Raw genomic sequence first — 24237 nt, forward strand, 5'->3', positions numbered from 1 at the left:
AGTAAGATAGACAACGTAACTGCAGTAAGATAGACAACGTAACTGCAGTAAGATAGACAACGTAACTGTAGTAAGATAGACAACGTAAAATGTATCATCTTAACCATTTCTAAGTACATAGTTCAGGGGCAGTCACTACACTCACATTGTTGTGCAACCATCACCCCCATCTATCTCCAGAGCTTTTTCATCCCCATTCTACTGCCTGTATCCATTTCATTGGGTTTTTCCTTATAAAATAAACTACAGAGGTTTAAATGGAACTTAACGATTTGTACACAAGAAAGCAACAATTAGAGGTAAAGTCACTAAAACACTAAAATGAACGTGGGCCTGTATGTGTGCGTCTCCAAATCAGTAGTTACAATATTTGTTAGGTTTTTAAAGATATAAATATTTTCTTAGATTGTAAAACTCTCGCCATAAACATACCAAAATTGGGAAGCCCTTGCCCAGCTTATCCAGCAATAAAATCAAGCCATTTGGTTACCTCCTAAAGTGAGAAGGTCGTTATTTCTCCCAATTAACTAGTTTTATATCCTAGTTGTTATAGCAAGAATCCTGAGGCGACTTCCTTGATTTTGGAGTCCCAAGAAAACTGGGATGCCCATGAGATAATTCTGAGAGAGGCATTCCGCAGGTCGGGGACCCGCACAGTGTAGGGGCGCTGGTCACCTGGAGAGAAGTCAACTTCTGACCCCATTCCTGGGTCCCCACTCCCGCTGGCCTCATTCAGATTTCATTCCAGCCCAGCCTGATGGAATCTATGAAATGTCGAACTTCACAAAAACAATACAAAGAACAGCCACATAACCTTTACTCAAACTCACGTATCCTTAACATTTGCCCTGTTTCCTTTACTATTTGTGCTTACTCTTGGTCTCTCTCTCCCCACCATACTCATTTCCTTTTTACACACACACACACACACACACCCCACACACACACGAGGATAAATTATATGCCTCTCGGCCCTTTGTCCTCAATTCTTTAGTGTGTATTTTCCTAGGAATGGAGATACTCTCTTCTGTGTCCACAGTACAGTTATCAGCTTCCTGAATTTACATTGCTGCAATTCCTTAACTTATGCCCATTTTCCAGTTTTTGTCATTGGACGACCCCATGATGCCCTTCAGAGCAGTGACCTTTCCACTCCGGCACAGGGCCAGACATTGTCTGACTGTCCTATTGCTTTAGCATCCTCTGTCCTGCAGCGTTTCGACAGCCTTTGTCTTTTATGACACTGACATTTTAAAAACGTTCTGAAACGTGAGCACTTTCGAGTGTGCCAGAGGCACGTGAGGAGCGTGTTCCGGCTGCTGGGCGTGTGGGCCTTTCTGTTCTCACGGAACCCCGTGGAAACATCAGCGGCACCCCTTGCCTGTCTCCTGTCTTTTCAGGTCTGCTGGCGACGGCGACAGTTCCTTTGGATTTGTTTAAGAAGCAGCCTTCTGGGCCACAGAGCTTCATGCTGACCAGCGGGTCTGCCTGCGGCAGCTCGGTGCTGGGCTCGGTCACGGCTGAGGTAGGACGAGGCTCCCATGGCGGCTGGTTCCGTCTTGGGGCACTTACCTAAGGAGCGTCTTCACTTATGTCTGCAGAGTCTCACTCCTGCTTCTGTGTGAAATAAGACCTCCTCTAAGAGGAGATGCTCTTTTATTGTACACAGGACTACACTCAAACAGAGCATGTTCTGTCCACTGTACAGTTGAGTTGTCTGCTGGAGGAGATGACTTTTCAGGATGCCATTTTACAGGCCTACCCCAAAGAGGCCTTTGAAAATTTTGCTTGGTTCTCCGGCTTCTATTCTGTTGCCATCATTATGTGTTGAGCCGGCTGTGTGTAAAGTGGGGTCTGTGTCCATTCTGGGAATATCCAGGTTAATTGGAAATGCTAAGTGACCTTAAGGGAAGGAATTATGGTTGTTTCACAAGAAGGCAGCGTTACGTGGCTGATCAGCCTGTGCAGTTTCCACAAAACCAGAAACAAGTAACGCGTCTTCTCTGCAGTTCTCTTACATAGAACCTGGGGAATTGAAATCCTGGCCCATCCCTCCCCCTGTTCCTGCCGCAAAAATCGAAAAGGACCGCATGGTGATGCCCTGTGGGACTGTGGTCACTACTGTCACTGCCGTGAAGACCAAGCCTCGTGTCGATGTGGGGAGGGCGTCCCCGCTGAGCTCCGGTGAGACAACAGGAACGCAGTCGAGAAACTCTGTGCGTGGCGCCTGCCTGTAACCACCTTGCCCCCATAGACTGCGGAGTCCTGGAGCCTCTAGCACTGAGTGTTAGGAAAATCTCACAGCACAGGAAGGGTGCTGATTGGCCACACTTGTGCTTCGTTTTTTGTTGTTGTTGGATGACAGTTATCTTTTTCTTCTGCCAAACACGTATGCAATAAGCTGAAACGAGGTTTGATTCCCATGGTGTATTCTGAAGCTAAAATCCAGATAGTATAAATAGTTACACTTAGGTGTAACTCCAACTAAGTTAAATTAAGAACTCTATTTTAGGGCCGGGCGCGGTGGCTCATGCCTGTAATCCCAGCGCTTTGGGAGGCCGAGGTGCATAGATCACCTGAGGTCAGGAGTTTGAGACCAGCCTGACAAACACGGTGAAACCCCATCTCTACTAAAAATACAAAATTAGCTGGGTGTGGTGGCGCATGCATGTAGTCACAGCTACTCTGGAGGCTGAGGCAGGAGAATTGCTTGAACCCAGGAGGTGGAGGTTGCAATGAGCCGAGATCACGCCATTGCACTCCAGCCTGGTCAACAAGAGCGAAACTCCCTCTCAAAAACAAAACAAAACACAACAAAACACGAACTCTATTACCTGTATGTGGGGACAGCACACACTTTTTTCTTGAAAAATTCAAAGTGAGTTGGCTTTGTAGACTTTCTTCTGTTAAAAATCGTTTGTTAGAAGGCTTGACAGGCTATGATTTGAGATCCAGCTGAATTCTGTACCTGTCTCCACAGCCACTGCCTTGGAGACAGAAGTTTCTGTGTAAGTGTATGCTTTATTTCTCACAATTCACAGTGCATCTCTACTTGTGCAAAAGCATCATCCTCCCAGAATACATGAGTTGGCACAGTTCAGGGATGCCAGATAGAATGGGAAATTCTAGCTTAGTTAAAATGTTTCTGAAATTTTATTTCAACCTGGACTCCAGACACCACTCTTGCCTTTCCTCCGTTCAAAACGGCTTTCATTAAACTTTGCCTTTGCCAACTGCACACACCAGAGTTGCAGTGAGGGCTGTCCTTTCACTTTTCGGTAACTGTTGATCCAGTCAACCATGGGGCCACCTTTGTAATCAGAATCTTCCTCTGGCAGAGTCTCCGGTGAAGACTCCCATCAAGGTGAAGGTGATCGAGAAGGACATCTCTGTCCAGGCCATCTCCTGCCGCAGCGCCCCTGTCAGCAAAACGCTCTCTTCTTCAGATACAGGTAACTGAGACGTGCCCACACCGCTCTCCCTCTTAGCACCTTTGGGCCTTTTGGGCTGTTCTGATATGAAGTATTTTCCTTTCAGAGTTTGGAAAAAGTTGTTTTGGGCCAGGTGCGGTGGCTTACACCTGTAATCTCAGCACTTTGGGAGGCTGAGGCGGGTGGATCACTTGAGGTCAGGAATTCGAGACCAGCCTGGCCAACATGGTGAAACCCCATCTCTACTAAAAATACAAAAATTAGCTGGGCGTAGTGGCGCATGCCTGTAATCCCAGCTACATGAGAGGCTTAGGCAGGAGAATCGCTTGAACCCGGGAGGTGGAGGTTGCAGTGAGCCAAGATTGCACCACTGCACTGCAGCCAGGGTGACAGAGCGAGACCCTATCTCTTAAAAAAAAAAAAAGTTTTGATTTGGCTTGGTTTTGTGGTTGAGTGATGAGTGAAGGAGAGGGAGAAAAGGGAACTCCAAATTGATCAAAGACCAGAAGCGGCATTCGTATTCCTTCTACATTTTAGGGAATGCTTTAAAAAAATAAAAAACTAGCTGAGACTTTACGTTTTAAAAGTTCTGATCCTTTTTTTTTTTTTTTTTTTAGACAGAGTCTCGCTCTGTCGCCCAGGCTGGAGTGCAGTGGCGGGATCTCGGCTCACTGCAAGCTCCGCCTCCCGGGTTTACGCCATTGTCCTGCCTCAGCCTCCCGAGTAGCTGGGACTACAGGCACCTGCCACCATGCCCGGCTAGTTTTTTTTTTTTTTTTTTTTTAGTAGAGACAGGGTTTCACCGTGTTAGCCAGGATGGTCTCGATCTCCTGACCTCGTGATCCACCCACCTCGGCCTCCCAAAGTGCTGGGATTACAGGCTTGAGCCACCGCGCCCGGCCTTCTGATCATTTTTTTCTTGCACAACACGCTAGCTACATTAATATCAAACAAGTAGGACTTGGGACATCATCATCACGGTCACTTTAATTTTGTTTCCCACTCTCTGCTTAGACCTGCTGAGTAGAAGTAGTTTTCCCTTCTACTAGGAAATGGTCACTATGAATAGGAAATGCAAATCTCCTATTATTTTATGGTCACTTTCAGGTAACAGACATTTTTGAAGAGATCTTACTGACTTATTAAATCACTGCACAATCTAAATTTGGGGATTAACTTTCTCCCTTCGCCCCCTCATGACCTGCTCTCAGGGGCAATGGGTGCTTTCTTCTTGCTTAGCTCTCCCCCGTTCACTGAGTCCTGTGTCTGACCTTGCCAAGGCCAACAACTGGACAAGGTGGGGTGGTCAGGGGAGTGGGAAGTTCTCACTGGAGGAGCACTGTCTTAACGTGGTTTTGGATTCGCAGCCTGGTGAAAGTTTACAACTGCTTCCTCCTCTCGTGGGAGGTTCTGTGGTTTTTTGGATACTACCGTGCTGGGTCCCCCACCTGCAATTCTGGGATGCAGGCCCTGCCCCTCCGTTCGTTTCCAAAAAAAGGTATTGATCTAGACTCCAAGAGAGGGTTCTTGGATCTGGTGCAAGAAAGAATTCGGGGCGAGTCCACAGAGTAAAGTGAAAGCAAGTTATTAAGAAAGTAAAGGAATAAAAGAATGGCTACTCTGTAGGCAGAGAACCCGTAAGGGCTGCTGGTTGGCTCTTTTTCTGTTTATTTCTTGAGCATATGCTAAACAAGGGTTGGCTTATTCACGAGTTTTCTACCAAAGGGGTGAGGATTTCTCAGAACTGAGCGTTCCTCCCCTTTTCAGATCATATAGGGTAACTTCTTGCCATTGCCATGGCATTTGCAAACTGTCATGGTGCTGGTGGGAGTGTCTTTTAGCATGCTATTGCATCATCATTAGTGTATCACCAGCAGTGAGGACAGTCAGAGGTCACTTTCACTGCTATCTTGGTTTTGGCAGGTTTTGGCCGGCTTCTTTACCGCATCCTGTTTTATCAGCAGGGTCCTTGTGACCTGTGCCTTGTGCCGACCTCCTAGCTCACCCTGTGAGTAAGGACACCTCACCTCCTGGGAGTCCAGCCCAGGGGGTCCCAGCCTCATTTTGCCCAGCCCTTATTTGAGATGGAGCCGCTCCGACACTTTTGCCGCTGCCCCTGATACCCCTTCCTCAGTTTCTTCCCCTGGCAGTGCCCCCACTGCCCATACTGCGGGGTCCCGTCACCTGGGCAGGATCCCTCTTAAAAGACCCAGACTGATGTTCCCACTGTGGTTTCTGGTGCATGGGCCATGGAGCCAGCCCCAGGCTCACCCACCACGGTGCAGCCAGGCACTATAGCAGGTGTCCAGGCTGCACCTAGCACCTGGACCGGGCTCTCAAGGGACTGAACAGAAGCACTGGGCCTGGTGTGAGGAGAATGTGCTCCCAATGCCTCTCCCTTGGTGGCTTTGGGAATTACAGCATAGCTTTCTCCTAAGGAGTCTTCCCCAACTCCTTTCTCCAACACTTCTCTCTTCTCAGTGTAGCTCAGTGGCTAAACAAAAATCTGTTCCTCTACTCACAACACTCCTGACGCCAAATGTGTAGATTTTCTATGGCAAGCAATTTTCTGTTTCTCTGCAGACACCAACTGGGTGTCCTACAATTTAATTCAATTCTGGCACTGCCTGGAGTTAGCTCAGATCCCACAGGTAAAAGGCCCAGCCCCACAAAACCACCTTCCCACCTTAGACGCCAGGCGCAAATAGTGGGTCCTCAGGTTACCACACTTTTGTCCCACTTGGCTACAAATTGGGGTTTCCATGACACCCTCCTCGGGTTCCATAATTTGCTATGATGGCTCACAGAACTCAGGGAAACACTTTACTTGGGTTTACCAGTTTATTATCACACAAATGCACAGCCAGATGAAGAGGGGCGCAGGGCACAGTCTGGAAGGGTCCTGAGCGTAGGAGCTTTGATCTCCGTGGAGTCGCCCCTCTCCCAGTACGTGCATGCATTGGTTCACAACCTGGACCCTCCCTGAGCCCTGTCATTTAGGGCTTTATGGTGCTTCTATAAGTAGATATGTAGGCATGATTGATTCACTTATTGGCCATTGGTAATTTGAACTCAATCTCTAGCCCCTTTCCCTTCCCCACAGGCGAGAGGAGGGCAGAAAGTTCCAACCTTCTAACCACAGGGTTGGTGCCTCCGACATCCAATGTCCACCCTCATTAGCATTCACTCAGGTGGGCTGCAGGGGCTTGTGAGGAATAAGAAAGATGCCTCAGCTCAGTGGCTCTGGAATTCAAAGGGTTTTTTGTTGTTGTTGTTATTGTTCTCTGTGCCAGGAACCAGCGAGGAAGACCAAGTATCTGTTATTCCCCAGTGTCATTGTTGTCACCGGTTCTTGGCCACTGTGGTCTTCTCTTGACTCCCTTTGGAAATGCGGCATCTGTAAGCCTCAGGCCATGGCCAAAACTGAGACAGAAGTTCCTTTTACTATGCTGCTACTTTAGTAGCTTTGGCATTTTGACTTTACCTGAGCGGGAAAGTGTAAGGTACAAGCATCAGTTCTGAGTCAGACACTCATGTCAGCTCTGGGGCCTCCTGGCTGCTGGACATCCTCCTCAGTGGTCAAATGGGATGAAAGGAAGGACCTGCTCATGGGGTGTGGAATAGGAGTAAATGAGAGAATGTGCACAGAGCTCTCTGAACAGCACCTGGTTCGCCGTAAGCATTCTATTGATGTTGGCTGGTGTGTGGTTATACACCTAGGGAAGGAAGTGCTTTTATTAACTGGCCCTTCATAGCTCTAGGTACTATTCTGTGTGTTTAGCCACTCTTGGGAGGGAAAAGCAGTCACTACCTTGCCTTTCAAAGTTCAAAATCTTCCAAAGGGTTAGATATTTTTTTTGTTGCTTGCTTGCTTTTGCCATTTTCCATCAACTCTATTCAGGTATAACTTAAATAAATAAAATAGGTGAATGTTAAGCAGACACTTCAGTGAGTATCTTCTAACCACCCAGGGAATCAAGTTGTAGACTAAGAGTCAGCAAACATCAAACTATGACCCACAGGAAAAATCTGGCCCGTCACTTGTTTTTGTAAATAAAGTTTTACTGAAACCCAGCCATGCTCATTTATTTACCTGTGGTCTCTAGCTAGTTTCACTCTACAAAAGCTGCGTTGAGAAGTTGTTGCAGAGACCACCTACATAGCCTAAACAATGTACTCTTTGGCCCTTTTTAGAAAATATCTGCTAACCATTGCTTATCGACCATTTCCATTATCCATGGAAGTTCCCATGGAAGTCTTTAATTTTTGCTGATGAACTTACCACTGCCTTCCCTCTGGCAGAATTGTTGGTGTTGAATGGTTCGGATCCAGTGGCTGAAGTTGCCATTCGACAACTCAGTGAATCTTCAAAGCTGAAACTCAAGTCGCCACGGAAGAAAAGCACTATTATCATATCAGGGATCTCCAAGGTACCATCGTGGTGGCTGGGGAGGTGTTTGCATCTGTCAGTGACCTGCTGCTCCTCTGCCCTTTGAAGAAGTTAGCCCAAGTGCTTGGTTAACATCCAGAGAGTTCCATTTACAAATGTCAAATTACGTTCCTCACCCCACAAAGAAGTCATGCGTGGTATTGTGTTTACGCAGTTTATCCCATTCACTAAGGACATGGGAGAGTTTCTAATCAGTGACGCTTGACACGTTGAGAGGTTGGCAAATCATTTCAAGAAAAATTATTGAAAGAGAGGAACATGACGTAAGACTCCCCTTTGGTACAGAACCTCTACTCTCGTCACCACCCAGTCACGGGGATCTTACACTTTCCATGTGACACGTTTCCAAAGCCTTTTGCTTTTTTGCAGTGAATGTTTATTCCTTTGTAATCAGAGAGAAATGAAGATTGTAGTGTCCCCCATGGACATTGCACTCCCTTTCTTCCCCTTCTCCCGCTCTGGGACGTCTGCTCAGAGCAGGTGGTGGCAGGTGTGTGGTTCAGGCTGTGGAGAGGCCAGCCCCTCCGGTGAAGGGCCATGTTACAGATCCTTACTCTCTTTATTACATTTTTAAATTTGATTTTTAAATTTTTATCTATCTATTTATTTATTTTGAGACCAGCTAATTCGTTATGAGACTGGCTAATTTTTGTATTTTTGGTAGAGATGGGGTTTCACCACATTACTCAGGCTAGTCTTGAACTCCTGGGCTCAAGTGATCCATCCACCTTGGCCTTCCAAAGTGTTGAGATTACGGGTGTGAGCCACTGCTCCCGGCCCTTACTCTTTTTTGACATTTCCAAGTGAACAGGTTGAGGGAGAGTTGGGAGATTTTGATTTGGTGTGGGAAGGGGATGAGGAAGAATTGTGGGCGAAAGAGTGGGAGGGTGGGCCAGAGGGCACGCAGAACATGGATTCCTCAGTGACTGGAAGACGGGCCAGAACAGGACCTCGGAGGTGCCAGGGATGAGTCATCAGCCTTGCCATTGTACCCAGAGGGTGGCCTTGCCCACGTCGCAGAGGCAGGCAGGTGGTGTTTCCGGGGCTTCCTGACCCCTCTAGAGCCCCTCAGCAGGGGATCCATGACCTCCCTGGAAGTCCGGGGCCCGGTAGTTGGGTTTTCTTCGGTCTTGGGTGAATGAATGAGCAAAATAAGGACAAGACCCATGGGCATCTCCTATATACTTTTTCCAAGATCGTATTTAAAAATCATGAGGAACTCCTGGATCTTAGTATTTAATGTTCTGAATCCACTGCAGTGATTATTTGTATTGGTGCTCAGATTATCTAATCTTTTTATTATTATTATTATCATTATTATTTGAGACAGTCTCACTCTGTCGCCCAGGCTGGAGTGCAGTGGCGCAATCTCAGCTAACTGCAAGCTCCACCTCCCAGGTTCACTCCATTCTCCTGCCCCAGCCTCCCGAGTAGCTGGGACTACAGGTGACCACCACCACGCCCGGCTAATTTTTTGTATTTATTTTAGTAGAGATGGGGAAATTATCTAATCTTGAGTCAGTGGGCGCTTCCACAGGCCAGCACTTAAGTCAGAACTGCACATTATCCCTAAGCAAACGCCTATGTCACTGCCACCCACACCAAGGACAGCATGACTGGCCCTCAGGGAGCCCCGGTGCCCTCCTTCCCAAACTTCCCCCCTCCAAGGAAGCGCTATCCCGACTCTCAGAGGTTAATTTAGTGCTTAAATATTTTTACACAAAATATAATCTTTGAGAGGCTGCGCCAGTGACTTTCTGCTTGCAGGTAACAAACGTGTGGAGGAACAAAGACAACTAAACCCGAAACACCCACGGCCACTTCCTTTGTGCTGTCGTGGACTCTGAAGGACGGGCTCTCTTGCATCTCATTGCTGCGGCTTGTCACAAATGCTCCCACCGCTAGGCCCATCTGCGGGAGGAAGGGGGTTAACCTCTGAGCCCCGGGGGCCACCCCCCAAGCTGCCTAGGGACCCTGAGCCCCAGCTGTAAGGGAGACCTTTTTTAGCGCAAGCATGAGCAACAGCCGTGATGTATGAGCACCTTCTCCGAGGCCCGCTACTGCATCTTCTGAGACTGAAATCAACTGTTAGAATGTTTTGGAGAGTGCTTTTCAGGTCTTTTCGAACCCTCTCTTCCTTTCACGTAACCCTTGTCATCTTCCCCACCGCCCCTGACAGACCTCACTATCTCAGGACCACGATGCTGCCCTGATGCAGGGCTACATGGCCTCTGTGGACAGCACCCACCAGGAGGATGCCCCATCCCATCCGGAGGTGGCCGCAGCCTCTGCGCTACCGGAGGAAGCTGAGTCAGCCCAGGCATCCCTTGCCCCCAAGCCCCAGGAGGATGAGCTAGACTCCTGGGACTTGGAGAAGGAGCCCCAGGCTGTGGCATGGAGCAGCCAGGCCCTGCTGGACCCCGACGGTGATGAGCTGTCAGAGAGCTCCGTGAGTGTCTCGGAGCCGGGCGCTGCCAAAAAGCATAAAGGTAACTGCTCCCGAGCCCCCAACCCCAGACCCCCCACTTGGAGGCTTTGTGCTCATGCTGGCTTCCAAGCTGAAGTCGTCTGCTTTCGTTCCCTTTGTCCCCTACAAGCTCCCTCTGGACCTCACCCCCTGCCCCTTCAGAAATGCCCTGTGCTGACTGTTTGAACCCATGGGGGGCATCTGCAGGTCCTTCTGTGTGAGGGTTGGCGTCATCTCTGCATTTGGGGCCAGCGTGTGTCCATGCATAGAGGCCCCTTCCTCAGTCCAGGCTTGCTCCACCTGGCTTCCCGAGGGGTTACCAAGAGCCCTACAAGACGATGGGCCACAGAGACTCAGAGCAAAGCCAGGCAGAGCCTGGGGCTCCTTCCACTGCCAATATGGGCATCTTTGCTCCTTTATGCCTCTCAGAGTCTCCGTGCACCTCCAACAAAACCAGACCTCACCACATGACCCTAGGAGGCTCTACGGGGAGAGGAGCTCCTGGGAATAATGAATTGATTAACTTAATATGTGGGTGGTGAGGAGGTGATCATTTCATTAGTACTGATTGTTTCCATTAGCCCTGAGTTTCAGTGCCTTAAAACTATAAATTCCTTAAGCGTGTGCAGATTTGCCGAAACAGTGCCTTGGCATGAGTAACCTGAATGTATTTGCTAAGGGCATGTAGTCTAGGGGCTTGGAGTCGGTTCCAGATATGAGACTCACCGAGCCTCAGCATCCTCCTCCATAAGATGAGGAGCGTGGCCGCTGCCTGTGCCCACCTGACTCCACCATTTGGGGGACAAAAGGACATCTCGGTGCAGAAGACAGGACTGGGGCAAGGCAGGCCAAGCTGTGAGCTCAGCTGAAACTCAGCATTAACTCCTGGCTCTGGCTCTTGTGTGGGGCTCCAAGGCTTTCAGCAGAAATCTCAGGATGTCCTAAGACTGTCTGTGTTGGGAAATCGCAGGGGCTCCTTGGGGGAGCTTTGTTAAGCGCTGCCGTCGCTACCTCTTGTCCTCTGTTCTTGATGCCATAGACCAGTGATTCTCAAGCCCAGCACTTTTTCCCCCAGGGAATATGGCAGTGTCTGGAGACACTTTTGTTGTCACAGCTGGGAGTCTGGGGTGCAACCGGCATCTAGTGAATAGAGGCCAGGGATGCCATACAACGCCCTGCCGTGCACTGGACACGCCCCCACAAGGCAGCCTCACAGTGCAGCACACTCTGGTCCCAAATGTCCCTGGTGCCAAAGCTGACAGCCTGTCGTGGGCTGGACTGTCCTTGAGTCTGTCCTCATCCCCTCTCTCCCTGTTTTGCTTCGTGTCCCTCAGTGATGGCATGGTGGCCACCCTCTCCTATGCCCCCGTCCTTACCAGTGCAGAGTCGGGATAGGTGCTGGGGGGAAATGGAAAGTTAGAAGAGGAAAGGGAGAAGGAGGAAATTCCTGGATAAGATTTCAGACCCCTTGGATCTGTTTGCCCACTGCCTGGCCTTGGGGCGCTTTATGCGCGGACCCCCCTCCACAGAGCTCTTGAGGGCTGTAAGCTCCACACTGACCTCTACGCTCCTGTGCTCCTGTTAAGAGGCCTTGGCTTGGGTTACGTCAAAGGTGACCTGGTCACCTGACACACACCTGTGGCCTATTCTTTGTCTTGGAGACGGTGAGTGCTGGGTGAGGCGGGACAAACATGGGCGCATGGTGGGGTAGTTCTTCCTCTCCCTTCCCTGACTCGACCTGTTTCCTCTTGTCCTGGCAGAACCCCCCCGCCCCGTCCACCCTCCTCATTCGTTCTAAAATGCCAAGCCTCGCTCACCCTGTTCATGCAAAGATCTGTGTTCCTTCACCCGGTCCCTCCTGCTTCTCTCTGTCTGGTTTCCCTTCTGGAGAGTCTTTCCCTGGGTTTCCATCCTTGCTGTGTCACCCACCCTGCTCCTCTCCCTTCACGGGCCAGGTGGATGAGGGGGCCACCCTTTGGGGACTGGGTGTCGGGCAGGTGTGCTGGGGGCTGGTGCTGGCCACCTACAGCACAGGCTCAAAACTCCCCGGAGGCTCAGCAGTTGGGAATGCAACAGAGAGGCTCGGCCGTGCCATGCGTTTCACTCCTGTGGCCCTACCGCATTGACCCCAGGGTTTTGAACAGGACATATTTGGCAGCAGTTTTAAATGTTTCCTTCCAGTGTTTTTAAAGAGACTTGTAATTAGCATCTCTGTGAGATGTTGTCACAATCTGAGACGATTCTGTGTTATGGGTGCCAAGTCATTTTCATTTTTTGACCAAACATTTTTCAAAACTGGTGATAGAGGGTGTCGTTTTTAAAAACTAAAGCTTGTTTTTTTTGTTTTTGTTCTTTTTGGTTTAAGAACTACCTGTATCTTCTGTCCTGCTAAGGAGTTTGTATTAGGTTTCTGAGAGTGCCTGTGTATTTAGAACCCTCCTGAGGTTCTGCTGGTTGGAAACCAGCCCACACAGGAAATGTATTCCCCAAATTTTGGTTTACTTTTAGTTTAAAAAAAGATCAATGAAGTTGGCCACCGTTGTGGATAGAGTCAGCACCACTGAACTGTGTAGGTAGAAATGGTTAAGAGGGTATATTATGGGTGTGTTACCACAAGTAAGAACAAAAGTTTCAAGGGAGGTTTTGGGAAAAACACTTGAACAGTAAGAAACCTTGCCAAATATCCTGCACAGCGGCGTCCCGTGTGCGTGTGGTGTCTGTAGATGGCTCAGAACCCTTACCCACGTCCACTCTGATGTTGTTCTTGCATAATTCTTTCTGCCTCTTACTTCTCTTCATCTCATGCTCATTCCCTTTAACTTAAGAGGATCACTATGCCAACCAGAATTAATTGCCTGCACAGTAAGTTATTTTTGTCTTATTTTTTTCAATTACATGTAGCCATCCTAGGAGTACAGCCTGTAGCTCAGCAGTCAGCCGACCTGCCTGCCTCGTGTTCCCTCCCGTCTCCGCCTTTCCCCTCCTAGGTTGCTAGTTCCCCGTGTTCCTCCTGAAACTGCTCTGGCTGAGGTTGTACAGCGCCTATCGGGTGAGGGCGCTCGCTCTGGTACCTGATGTGACCGGGCGACCTCTCTGTGACACCCACAGGAAGAGACTGATTCCCTTTTTCGTCCTCCAGAGCTAAAAAGTAGAGGCACTTCTATCCATGGACCATCTGTGGTTCCAGTTGAAATCTGATGCTGTTCTTGGGAAGCCAAAGACAATTTTTTTTTTCTTCTGGTCATTGTTTTTCCCATCTGCTGGGTTTTAAGACAGATCCTTCAATTAACTATATCTGTTAGACTCTGTAAGAGACAAATAGGAATAAATTTGGAAATATTTATGACATTAGAGCTATAATTTAGATGATGTTTAAATTCTTTCATGTATCTGTTTATACTTCAGCCTTCTTGTGATTTGTTTTTTAAACTTTGTTAGAACCGGGGAAGGACTTTTTTTCTTCTGCCTGTCTCCCATTTAAAATCTTGGTTACTTGCCTCAAATTTCACATAACCACTCCCCAGATTATCTTCAGGAATCTTGAAGCTTGTGGGTGAGGTCTAAATCTTGCTTCTTGCTGTTGGCGTAGAGAAGGTAGCCTGGAGTCAAGTAGTCAGGCTTCCTGAAATCAACATGGCGCCGGCTATTCTTGCCCGTGGCATGAACTTCGCTATCAGCAAAGGGCAACAGTTTCTGCAGGGCTCAAAGTCAAGCAGATGATGTGCTTGGTCCAGATCATCCAGATGGTCTGATTATCCAGACCATCAGTTCCTGGATCAGTCAGGGTCCACCAGAGCAGCAGAACCCATAGGTTACATATTTAAGGAACTGACTCATGAGATGGACAGGTCTGAAATCTGCAGGGCAGGCGGCAGGCCACAGACCCCGACAAGAGCTGATGCTTTAGTCTTGAGGCAGAATTTCTTCCTCCCTGGAAAACCAGTGTTTGCGCTTAGGGCCTTCAGCTGATTGGACGAGGCCTATCCACATTCTCCAGGATAATCTCCTTTCCTTCAAGTCCACTGGCTGGGGTTGTTAACCACATCTACACAATGCCTTCCCAGCCGCATCTCAGTTCGTGTTCTGTTGAATCTCTGGGTGCTGCGGCCAGGTTGACAGAGCGACACCTCACAGGCTTGCTTATCGAGGTGGGCAGACTGGTACATTCCATACGGGGTTACTGCCCAACAGACAAGAGCGTGCTCCAGTCTCAGCCCTGTCCCTCACAACCACCGTGGGGCGGCTATTTAGTGTGCACTGGCAAATCCGGGGCCGTGTTCTCCCTGCATCGTTTACCCGAAAGGTGACAGTGAACAATCTGCTTCCAAGTCAAGACAGGCTTTCCCATTGCTATGGAGAAAGGGAATGGAATGGCCTCCGTCGTGTGGTGGTCCTTCATGGCCGACGATGAGTCTGCCTGAGATGAGTCTGCGTGGCTGGAATCCTCTCCTCCCCCGCCCCCTGCATGCCTCTCTGGATTCGCAACTCGTTCTGGGAATCCCGCCCAAGTCCTTGCTGGATTAGGGGGCTCTGCTCCGTGAGACCCCAAGGGCTTTGATGTATCCACACTCTCCGGAGTCTCCTCCCCAGGGGCCACAGACTTGCCCATTTTTCCAGACACCTGGCTGGCCACTTCTCAGACGCCGTCCTTAGCAGCACGGAAGAGGAGGGCCTGGGAACATGAACTTCAGAGCCAGAAAGCCCAGTGTTACACACCCGCCCCGTTAGTGTGCGACCCCAAGACAGCCACCTCTCCAAACCTTAGCTTCCTCATGTGTCCCTACAGAGTCTAGCAGACATAAATAGCTAATTAAGGAATCTATTTTAAAATCCCATAGGTAGGAAAACAGTGACCAAAAGCAACCCTAAAAATGGTAGGGATCAGGCCTCCTTCCTCAGAGGCGGCTGAGGGATATCATTGAGGGTCCCGTCTACAGAACTGCAAACCTCAGTCCCCACCCGCACATGACCATCCCCTGTATGAGAAGTTGATGCCATCCCCCTAGAAGCTGTGACAAATTATCAGGTTACGGGGAAAGTGCAAGTCACACAAATGATTTCAGGAAGATTTGCACATGGGCACATACGACCATAATCTGGTTTCTGGCATTGATGTTGAACTATGAAATTCAACAAAACAGGCCAGGAGCGGTGGCTCACACCTGTAATCCCAGCACTTTGGGAGGCCAAGGCGGGTGGATCATGAGGTCAGGAGTTCGAGACCAGCCTGGCCAACATGGAGAAACCCCGTCTCTAGTAAAAATACAAAATTAGCCGGGCGTGGTGGCTCGCACCTGTAATCCCAGCTACTCGGGAGGCTGAGGCAGAAGAGTCACTTGAGCTTGGGAGGTGGAGGTTGCAGTGAGCTGAGATCACGCCACTGCACTCCGGCCTGGGCAACAGAGCGAGACTCCGTCTCAAGAAAAAGAAATTTAACAAAACAGCAGACATGCTCTGGAGAGCGTGAGTGAAGATGGAAGAACAGAAAATAACCTTGTTACCAGCCCCTCGGGGTGGGGTGTGGCCCATGGAAGAGGCGTAGGGCTCCCTGGGGCGGGGATCTGCCACCAAAACAAGTTAGTCCCTCAGGGTCCGGACAGACAACGGACTGGAGCCAGTAGTGAGGTTAAAACAAACACGCCGTGCCAATCTTTCTTGTCTACCATCTTTTTACATGCAGGCTGCAATCCTTGCTATTTCATCTTAATATGCCAAGAATTAGAATTTTAAGCAGTTTTTATTTTTATTATTTTATTTTATTTTATTTAGAGACAGGGTCTTGTTCTGTCACCCAGACTGGAGTGCAGTGGCAAGATCATAGCTCATTGCAGTCTCAAATTCTTGTGCTCAAGTAAAACACCTGCCTCAGCCTCCCAGGTTTAGGCACTTGTAGTTCGATTTCCCTTGTATAACTTAAAGTAACTGCTTGAAAATGTGCATATCCCATTTTATTTTTGTTTTTTTTAAAGTTTAATTTTTTTATTTTTATTTTTTAAATAGAGATGGGGTCTTGTTATGTCGCCTAGGCTAGTCTCCAATTTCCTGGGCTCAGGGGATTCTCCAAACCTCGGACTCCCAAAGTGCTGGGATTACAGGGCTGAGCCACCGTGCCCGGCTCCTATTCCTGTTCTGAGGTCTTTTGAACACAGCCGTGCCTTGCCTGTCTGCACACCCCACTTCCCTCTTAACCTGGGCACACCATGCATCTCTGGCGTGGCGTGGGGCCCTGCAGGTGGGCTGCATCAGCTTCTCCCCACACAGCCCTGTGGTCTGCAGACCCCCAGAGTGAAGCGTGAAGGAGCATGAGCAGCGGCACACAGGAGAGCAGGTACGGTGCCCGTGTCCTTGGCCCTGGCCTGTCCCTGCATTGTCCACTGTGGCCTCCAGGTGCTCTAAGCACTAGTGGCATTTTGGCCAGACCTGGGCTAGCAGTGGGCAACCCCAGCTGCATGTTTGAAGGACCTGGGATCTTTTGAAAAATGCTCATGCCCGGTGTCCCCAGACCCCATCGTGCCAGATTCTCCAGGAAGGGCCTGCACGCCTGTAGCCCTTAGAGCCCGGCTGACTCGAGGGCTTGGGGCTGAGGACACTGCTCCACTGTCCTCTCCGCTCCCCCACTCCTCCACGTGTCTGCCTGAGTTCTGAGGACTGAACAGGAAGACATGGCGGGCGTTCCTGGATCCTTAAGCCAAATGTACCCCCTCTCCTCCCAGAGTTGTATCAAAGTACCACAAACTGGGTGTTTTCAACACCAGGAGCACTGATTCTCTCCGTGTTCTGGAGGCTGGAAGTCTGAGCTGCTGGTGCTAGCAGGGCCACCCCTTCTGAGGCCCTGTGGGAAAGCCTGCTCCCGCCTCTCCAGCTCCTGACAGCTGCTGACAACCTTTGGCGCTCCTTGGCTTGTAGAAGCATCGCCCTGTGCCCCGCTTTCATCTTCATGTGGCGTCCTTCCTGTGACCCTTCACAATATCTTCCCCTGTGTGTGTGTCTCTGTTTCTGAGTTCCCCCTTTTGATAAGGACAGCAGGCATATTGGCTCACGGGCCACCCCGATGATCTAATTTTAAATTGATGACTTCTGCAAAGACCCCGTCTCCAAATAAGGTCACATTCTCTGAAGTACTGGGGGTTAGGACTGTAACATATGAATTTGGGTGGGGGTGGGGGAGCCAAGTTCAGCCCATCACAGTGTCCCTGCTCACACCTCAGGCCTGGCTCCAGACCCCAGGCCAGCTTCAGTGCAGGGATGCCTATGAAATGGACTTTGGAGATGGAGCAGGAAGGAACCTCTCACTGCTGGGGGTTCTGAGACCGTGGGTCTGTGGTTGACCCCCGGGATGGGTTGGTGTTCCCTCCCCCTAGGCCTCCATTCCCCCTGGGAAGTGAAGGGGGTGATGTTGGAGCAGTCCAGGTGAAGCTATTGGATCCACCCTTTCCGCTCCCCCGTTCCACCTGAGAGCCCATGTCCATAGGCCCTTCAGGGCCTCCAAGGTCAGCCTAAAGCAGAGCTTCAAGGCAGGTGCCTACAGATCAGAAATACCATGAGGGTCCCCTTCATCCCCCAACCTCAGGTCACCTGATGGTCTCAGAGCCCCCTGACAGCTGGGGGTTCCTCTGCCTGGGAGCCCCTATCACCATGCCCAGGGCATTTCTCCAGCAGGTGCCCTCTGATACAAAGGCAGTTAGCCACATCGGCACCACTGCATCTGCCCCACTGGCCAAACTCCAAAGCCATGTCCAGTTGGGGGTCATTATCCAGCCGTCAGAACACGCCCTACTGATGGCTGGTTTTTCACGACATGCTGCATTTTTCAGGGACATGAATCACTCCAGGAACTGACACTGATGTCCCACAGGTGTACCATTAGGCCTGCGGACAACAGGGATGCCATTTACACGTTGATACTATTTACCCTCCTTTTTCATTCCTTTTCCAGCAGTCCCTGAAACCCCTGCACACAGGCTCCTAACTTTAGATCACTGTAAAAAAATGTCCAAATGATACATCATAAGAAGTGATTTGGTTGTATTGAGAGAGTAAAGTTTTTAAAAAATTATGGCCGCTTTGATCAAATTAAATTCAGTCCATTGCGGCCCTTCATCTTCTCAGTTTCTGTCCTGTATGTAACCTGGGCAGAGCAGATGGGACACAGTAGTTCGTGCTTAAAGTCAGGCTCAGGGGCACATGCTTCTTTCCCCATAGCAGGCTTTGATTATACAAAGATTCATAGGCAGGTCTAGGTCAGGTTTCTCCGACTGCCCTCAGATGCCACAATTGTTGGTGTGCATTTCATTTAGAAGAGGGAATTGATATTCTTCATCCCCTCCTTTAACCTCCTCAACATGGGTGGCGATTTGCATATGTCATGGCTATTGAGATGTTTATTGGATATGCCTGTCACAAAGGGAATAAATTATCACATTAAGAATAAAGCTCCTCTTCATGATGATCAGACTTGTCTTCTTTCAAAGTCATTACCACCTACATGCAAGTGGTAATGAATTTCACAGGCTGGACTGAAATGCTTACTCCCTCAACCTTGCCAGCCTTGGTTAATAAGATGTTAAACTAATTTGTGAAAAAGCAAATTAGTGGGCTCTTGCACCTACTACGTTAGCTCATACTTGATCTTTAAGGAATCATTGCTGTTGAAATTATTGTTGCTGCTGCTGCTGCTAATTTTTTTCTATTCCATATTCTACTACTTGATGGATATCTATATCCGGATAAATATCTAGATATAGAGATCTGTATCTATCTGTAAACAGATAGATCAAACGACACAAAATTGAGGTTTTGTAGGCCAAATATGCCCAAGTGACAAACTTCAGATGGCATGGCCTAATAGATATGATAGGATCTGGAATTATTTTTTAATAAAATCTTATTCCCAAAAAAGCAACTATTATTTAACATTCCTAAGAAAGTGAATACCATTGTTCTCAGGGTCTTAATTGGGTTTTATGAGTGTGATGATCCTTTCTGGGGCACAGTACTTCTTTGCCACCTACACCTTTCCTAATGAGGGGAAGTGGGTGGCACAGAAGGGACCCAGGTGTCCTTGGTGGCACAGAAGGGACCCAGGTGTCCTTGGTGTCCCAACCGAGGCAACAGCTGTCTGCCTCCATTTGGTCTGATAGAAAATCAGGGATATAAGCCAGATGTGATGACTCATGCCCGTAATCCCAGCTCCCAGCGCTTTGGGAGGCTGAGGGTCGTGAATCACCTGAGGTCAGGAGTTCGAGACCAGCCCGACCAACACGGTGAAACCGTCTCTACTAGAAATACAAAAAATTAGCTAGGCATGGTGGCGTGCACCTGTAATCCCAGCCATTTGGGAGGCTGAGGCAGGAGAATCGCTTGAACCTGGAGGTAGAGGTTGCAGTGAGCCAAGATCGCACACACCATTGCACTCCAGCCTGGGTGACAGACAGCAAGACTCCGTCCCCCCAAAAAATCAGGAATATAAATACCATCCTTGGAAAGGGATACCAACCGATAGTCCAGGCTTACTGCTTCTACTGTTATAATCTCCTTTCCATTTCATCTTGAAAAATCTCGTTTTGTACAAGCCAGATTCCAGTTGTTTTTTTCTCATGCAGATAGTGACAGCACATTGAAGTAGTAAACCCGCCCTTTGTTAGAGGCATTTGAGCCTCCTTTTCCCTTTATCCCATTGGAGCAGTCATTCAGCCCCTCATTCCCCGCCCACTTGACCAGCCCCTGTGCTTCCCTCTTCCAGGAGGAATTCTAAGGAAAGGGGCAAAGCTGTTCTTCCGCCGGCGGCATCAACAGAAAGACCCGGGCATGAGTCAGTCACACAATGACCTTGTGTTCCTGGAGCAGCCAGAGGGTTCCCGGAGGAAAGGCGTCACCCTCACCAGGATCCTGAACAAGAAGCTGCTCTCCAGGCACAGAAGCAAGAACACCATGAACGGTGCCCCCGTGGAGCCCTGCACATAGGGCCTGAGGTCATCACCTCCAAGCCAGAAGACGTGCACCCGCGTTAACTACCCTCACCAGGACGCAGCCAGTGTGCCCGCCGGATGTCCAGATGCCCCGCTTGTCTTGCTGGGTTTCTTCCAACCATCTAGTCTTTTAAAGGGAAAACAAAATCTGAGTCTCCAGCCAGGAGGTTTCCCCCAGAGAGGATAAAAAGCCCAACTCGCCACCAGATGCCAAATGAGACTTGACAGCCGCAGAGCTTGGGCTGTGCTCAAAGCTAAGAGTTAGGGTTCAATATTAGAAGGAGATTAACATTATAAGTGAAATAATGTACTCTAATGGATTGTGGAGGGCAGGTGTGAGGGACTCAGTTTACCTATTCTACACTAACAAGTGTTTTTGGTCCATGCCTGGACCATGTCACAAAAAGGAGGTGCCCCCCTGTGCTGTCACTGTGAATGGAAAGGGTGGGTCACCTCTCCTCATCTGCTGCTTGGAATAAAAAATGCAGCTGGCCCTGAGTACAGGGAAGTGGAACATAGACAGGATGTGGATAAATAAATTTTGGTAGGAATGGAGACGCTATGACAGATGTAGGAAGTCATCTACCTTTGATATTAGCCATAGAACTTGAACACTAACTGTATCCTATGCATAGTATGCAGAACACTTTTCTAAGTTTACTTTGAGCCTACTTGCAAGTGGAAGATACACATATTCTCACATGGTTTTTACATTTTTCTCTATCGTGTTAAAAGCTCTAATAATACTAGTGGAGAAGTTGACAGCCAAGTTTTTTTTTTCTCCCGCCTGTCATACTTGCTAAACAAGAGCACAGCAGGCATGTCGGATGAAGTCAGGAGCCATACGTGACCGCTCGTACAACACGGTTACCAAACACATACATGGATTTTGCCAAATGCTGCCAGTAGCCAAAACAAAGTCCTTTTAGGGCAGTGGAGGAAATTATTTTGTGTCTCAGGTGTCAGTCTTAGGAATGGAAGTTTAATAACAAATGGGCCAAACTTGCAGGAAATTCTCCCTATGAGCACTTCAGAATTTTGCTGTGAACAGTCCTCTTGGACACAGGTTGGGGTGCCCTTGTTTGGGTTTGTTTTGGTGGAAAACGTGATCACCTGGCACACCATTTGAATATCCCTAAGTATCATTCCAGTCGCTTTCCTCATCAGTTGCCTTTCTGTTTCAGTTCATTCACAGATTTCACTTTGGTCTGCCCTGAATGTGCCACTTCCAGTAGACATGCTGGTTAAAGAACAGTCATCATTGGGGTGAAGTGTTTTTGACAGTTTAATATGATTCACTTTTCTCCAAAGAGATGTAAAAGGCCGTTGTGAAAGCTTGACTTCTGTCATGGAGATGGAAATGGGCGAGATTCCTTCCGTAGGTTCTTTTGTTAATCCTTAAACATGAAATATTTTGGGGGTAATAGAGCCACTGGTGAGTAAAAACCTATATAAAAACCAAAATTTTAGGATTTTTTTCTTTTTTAGTGGAAACCTGTATAAAAACCAAAATTATGGGATTTTTTTCTTCTTTTTTAGGGGGAGAGATTAGAAAACGACATTAGGAATTTCACTTTAAAATGCGCATTACAAATTTCTTAGGTGTTCCAGGAATTATCAAGTGACTTTAAAATGACTTTTTCAACCTGCTTTGTTTTTAAAAATTATATTCCAGTTTTAATCATTGTAAAAAAAGCACCTGGAGTTTCAAAATATGTGAATACTACCAAGTTTCTGTCCCCAAAGTCAGGCATCACTGCTAGTCTTTTGGGACAGATGGGACAGATGTTCACTTGAATGTTTTACTTGAAGTTTTACTGCTCTTGGCCATGTGGTAAAAAGAGCCTGAGACATATAAGAATTCCCAGAGGATATTATGTGTCAGAATTTCGGACACTGATGCGAAGTTTTTAATTGTTCTTTTTTATTTGATTTTGGAATTCAGGTGTACTCTATTCAAGTGCGAGGAGATCAGAAGTTTTTTTGAATTTTTTTATTTAAAAAATGTTTTTTTCGAGACGGAGTTTCCCTCTGTTGCCCAGGCTGGAGTGCAGTGGCGGCTCACTGCAACCTCTGCCTTCTGGGTTCAAGCGATTCTCCTGCCTCAGCCTCCCAAGTAGCTGGGATTACAGGCGCCAGCCACCACACCCAGCTAATTTATTTGTATTTAGTACAGATGGAGTTTCACCACGTTGGTCAGGCTGGTCTCGAACTCCTGACCTCAGGTGATCCACCCACCTCGGCCTCCCAAAGTTCTGGGATTATAGGCATGAACCACCATGCCGGCCCCAGAATTTTGTATTAAGCCTTCTTGCTCTTAAAAAAAAAAAAAAGTTTTTAACTATTCCATTTCCAGATGAATCCCATGAGCACTGCTTACTGTTGAATACCTAGGTCTAGGGCTCTGCTTCCTGTAGACACACTCACGTTGTCTCCATCCAATGGCCTTTTCTGAAGTTACAGAAAACACCAATGTGGGAGGGAGTTTATGAAGCAAAGGCAAAGGAAACACACAGGCTAGCTTCAGGGTAGTCCCGTGAGAAATGGCCTGTATTGATACTGTGAATGTTTCTTTCCCAAGCTATTTTGTACAGGTTTTTTTTTTTCATGGTGTAGGGTATTTATGATCAAGTAAATGTTGTGAAGGTTAAAGATAAATTAAGATTATCCACCAAATGCTAAAAATACTGACGCGTAAATCACCTTGATCGTCTCACCTCTTCTACGAGCTTTTGCGGCTTGAGGGCTTTTGTTTTTGGCTTTTGTCTGGATGAAAGTTTTGCTGAGTGGTGTTTTAAAAGCGATTCCTCATGAACACTAAGATTAACTGTGTCTGTATCTCTGGAACTGGGTGCTCATGTTGGTTTTAGTGAGCTTGCAACCCTTCCCCGTTTGCTTTGTTTAAGGAGGTGCCTCTGTTCTTTGTGGAGGAGTGAAATGGAGCTTTCAGTGTGTGTGTGGGGTGTGTGTGTCTGCACACAGGTGTGTGTTATTGTAGCAATAACAAAAGTAGCCATCTTCTTGTTCCTGCTGAAAACTTGCTGTGAGAGTTTTGACAGAGCAGTTTATTTTAATCAAGTTCCAAGTCTGGGTTCAAACCCAGCCCCGATCCGTTATGACCGAGGCCCACTCAGTGGCACCTTGGTGCCCATTTAGATTTTTGCTTGGGTTTTACTGGCCACCTCTATAGACGAGAGTTGCAAAGTTGCTTTGAGCAGAGAGGGAAAGATTAATCTACACTGCTGGCCACCGAAGGCCGGTGTTTCCTGGGTAATAATCTCACGGCTCTTGATCTGGAAACTTCAGAGTACAAATTGGTGGACGGTGGAAGTCAGGACATGGATCTCTGTCCGATGGAAAACAGACCTCGGGGCTGGCATCAACCCTGCTGCCAGGCCCTCTCCCCACTGCCCCAAACCGGCCCAGACACGATGACCAAAGCAGCCTGCACAGGGCAAGGCCCCTGCGGAATCCTGCAGAGCAAACTCAGGTTACCTTGGGTCCATGACTGTTTGCATTGGAAACACAGTACACTGCCCCGTTCTCTCAGCAGCTGGGCAGTAGTGCACCATTCATCATTGAGGCTTGTGGTTTGTCGTTTACCACTGTTATGTCCAAACTGCATTGTAAAAAGAGAAGAAAATGGCAGGTTTTCCAGGTCTGCGGAAAGGTTTGGCCTGACACTGGAGTGCGGTGATGAACTTACGTGACAATGATTGTATTCCTCAATAGCACTTTAAATGCCGAAGACAGTCCTGCACCAAGCCTGCGCACGGGCTTGGGTGGGTTCCTTTGGAGAAGATGTGGCTGGAACACAAACAATCTTTGAAGAAATAAATGTGCACACAGAACACTACACGCTGAGTTGTTTTTCCTGAGTCCTGTTCTGTCTTAGAAGTCCCAGGGTCTTCTCTGAGCGTC

General features: G+C 48.3%; 1 protein-coding gene across 1 annotated transcript in view; it reads left to right on the forward strand.

Moving 5' to 3' along the window:
- Window positions 1-21855, forward strand: part of C2CD2 (C2 calcium-dependent domain containing 2) — an 82204-nt gene extending 60349 nt beyond the window's left edge. The window contains exons 11-16 of the mRNA XM_012002613.1: window positions 1401-1525; window positions 2010-2184; window positions 3339-3452; window positions 7734-7861; window positions 10061-10370; window positions 20091-21855. Coding sequence (XP_011858003.1) covers window positions 1401-1525; window positions 2010-2184; window positions 3339-3452; window positions 7734-7861; window positions 10061-10370; window positions 20091-20311 — 1073 coding nt within the window. The 3' untranslated portion in view covers window positions 20312-21855. The remainder of the gene's footprint in view (window positions 1-1400; window positions 1526-2009; window positions 2185-3338; window positions 3453-7733; window positions 7862-10060; window positions 10371-20090) is intronic.
- Window positions 21856-24237: the final 2382 nt, after the last annotated feature.

This window comes from Mandrillus leucophaeus, unplaced genomic scaffold (assembly GCF_000951045.1).
Source record: "Mandrillus leucophaeus isolate KB7577 unplaced genomic scaffold, Mleu.le_1.0 Scaffold69, whole genome shotgun sequence".
In the NCBI taxonomy this organism is placed as follows: Eukaryota; Metazoa; Chordata; class Mammalia; order Primates; family Cercopithecidae; genus Mandrillus; species Mandrillus leucophaeus.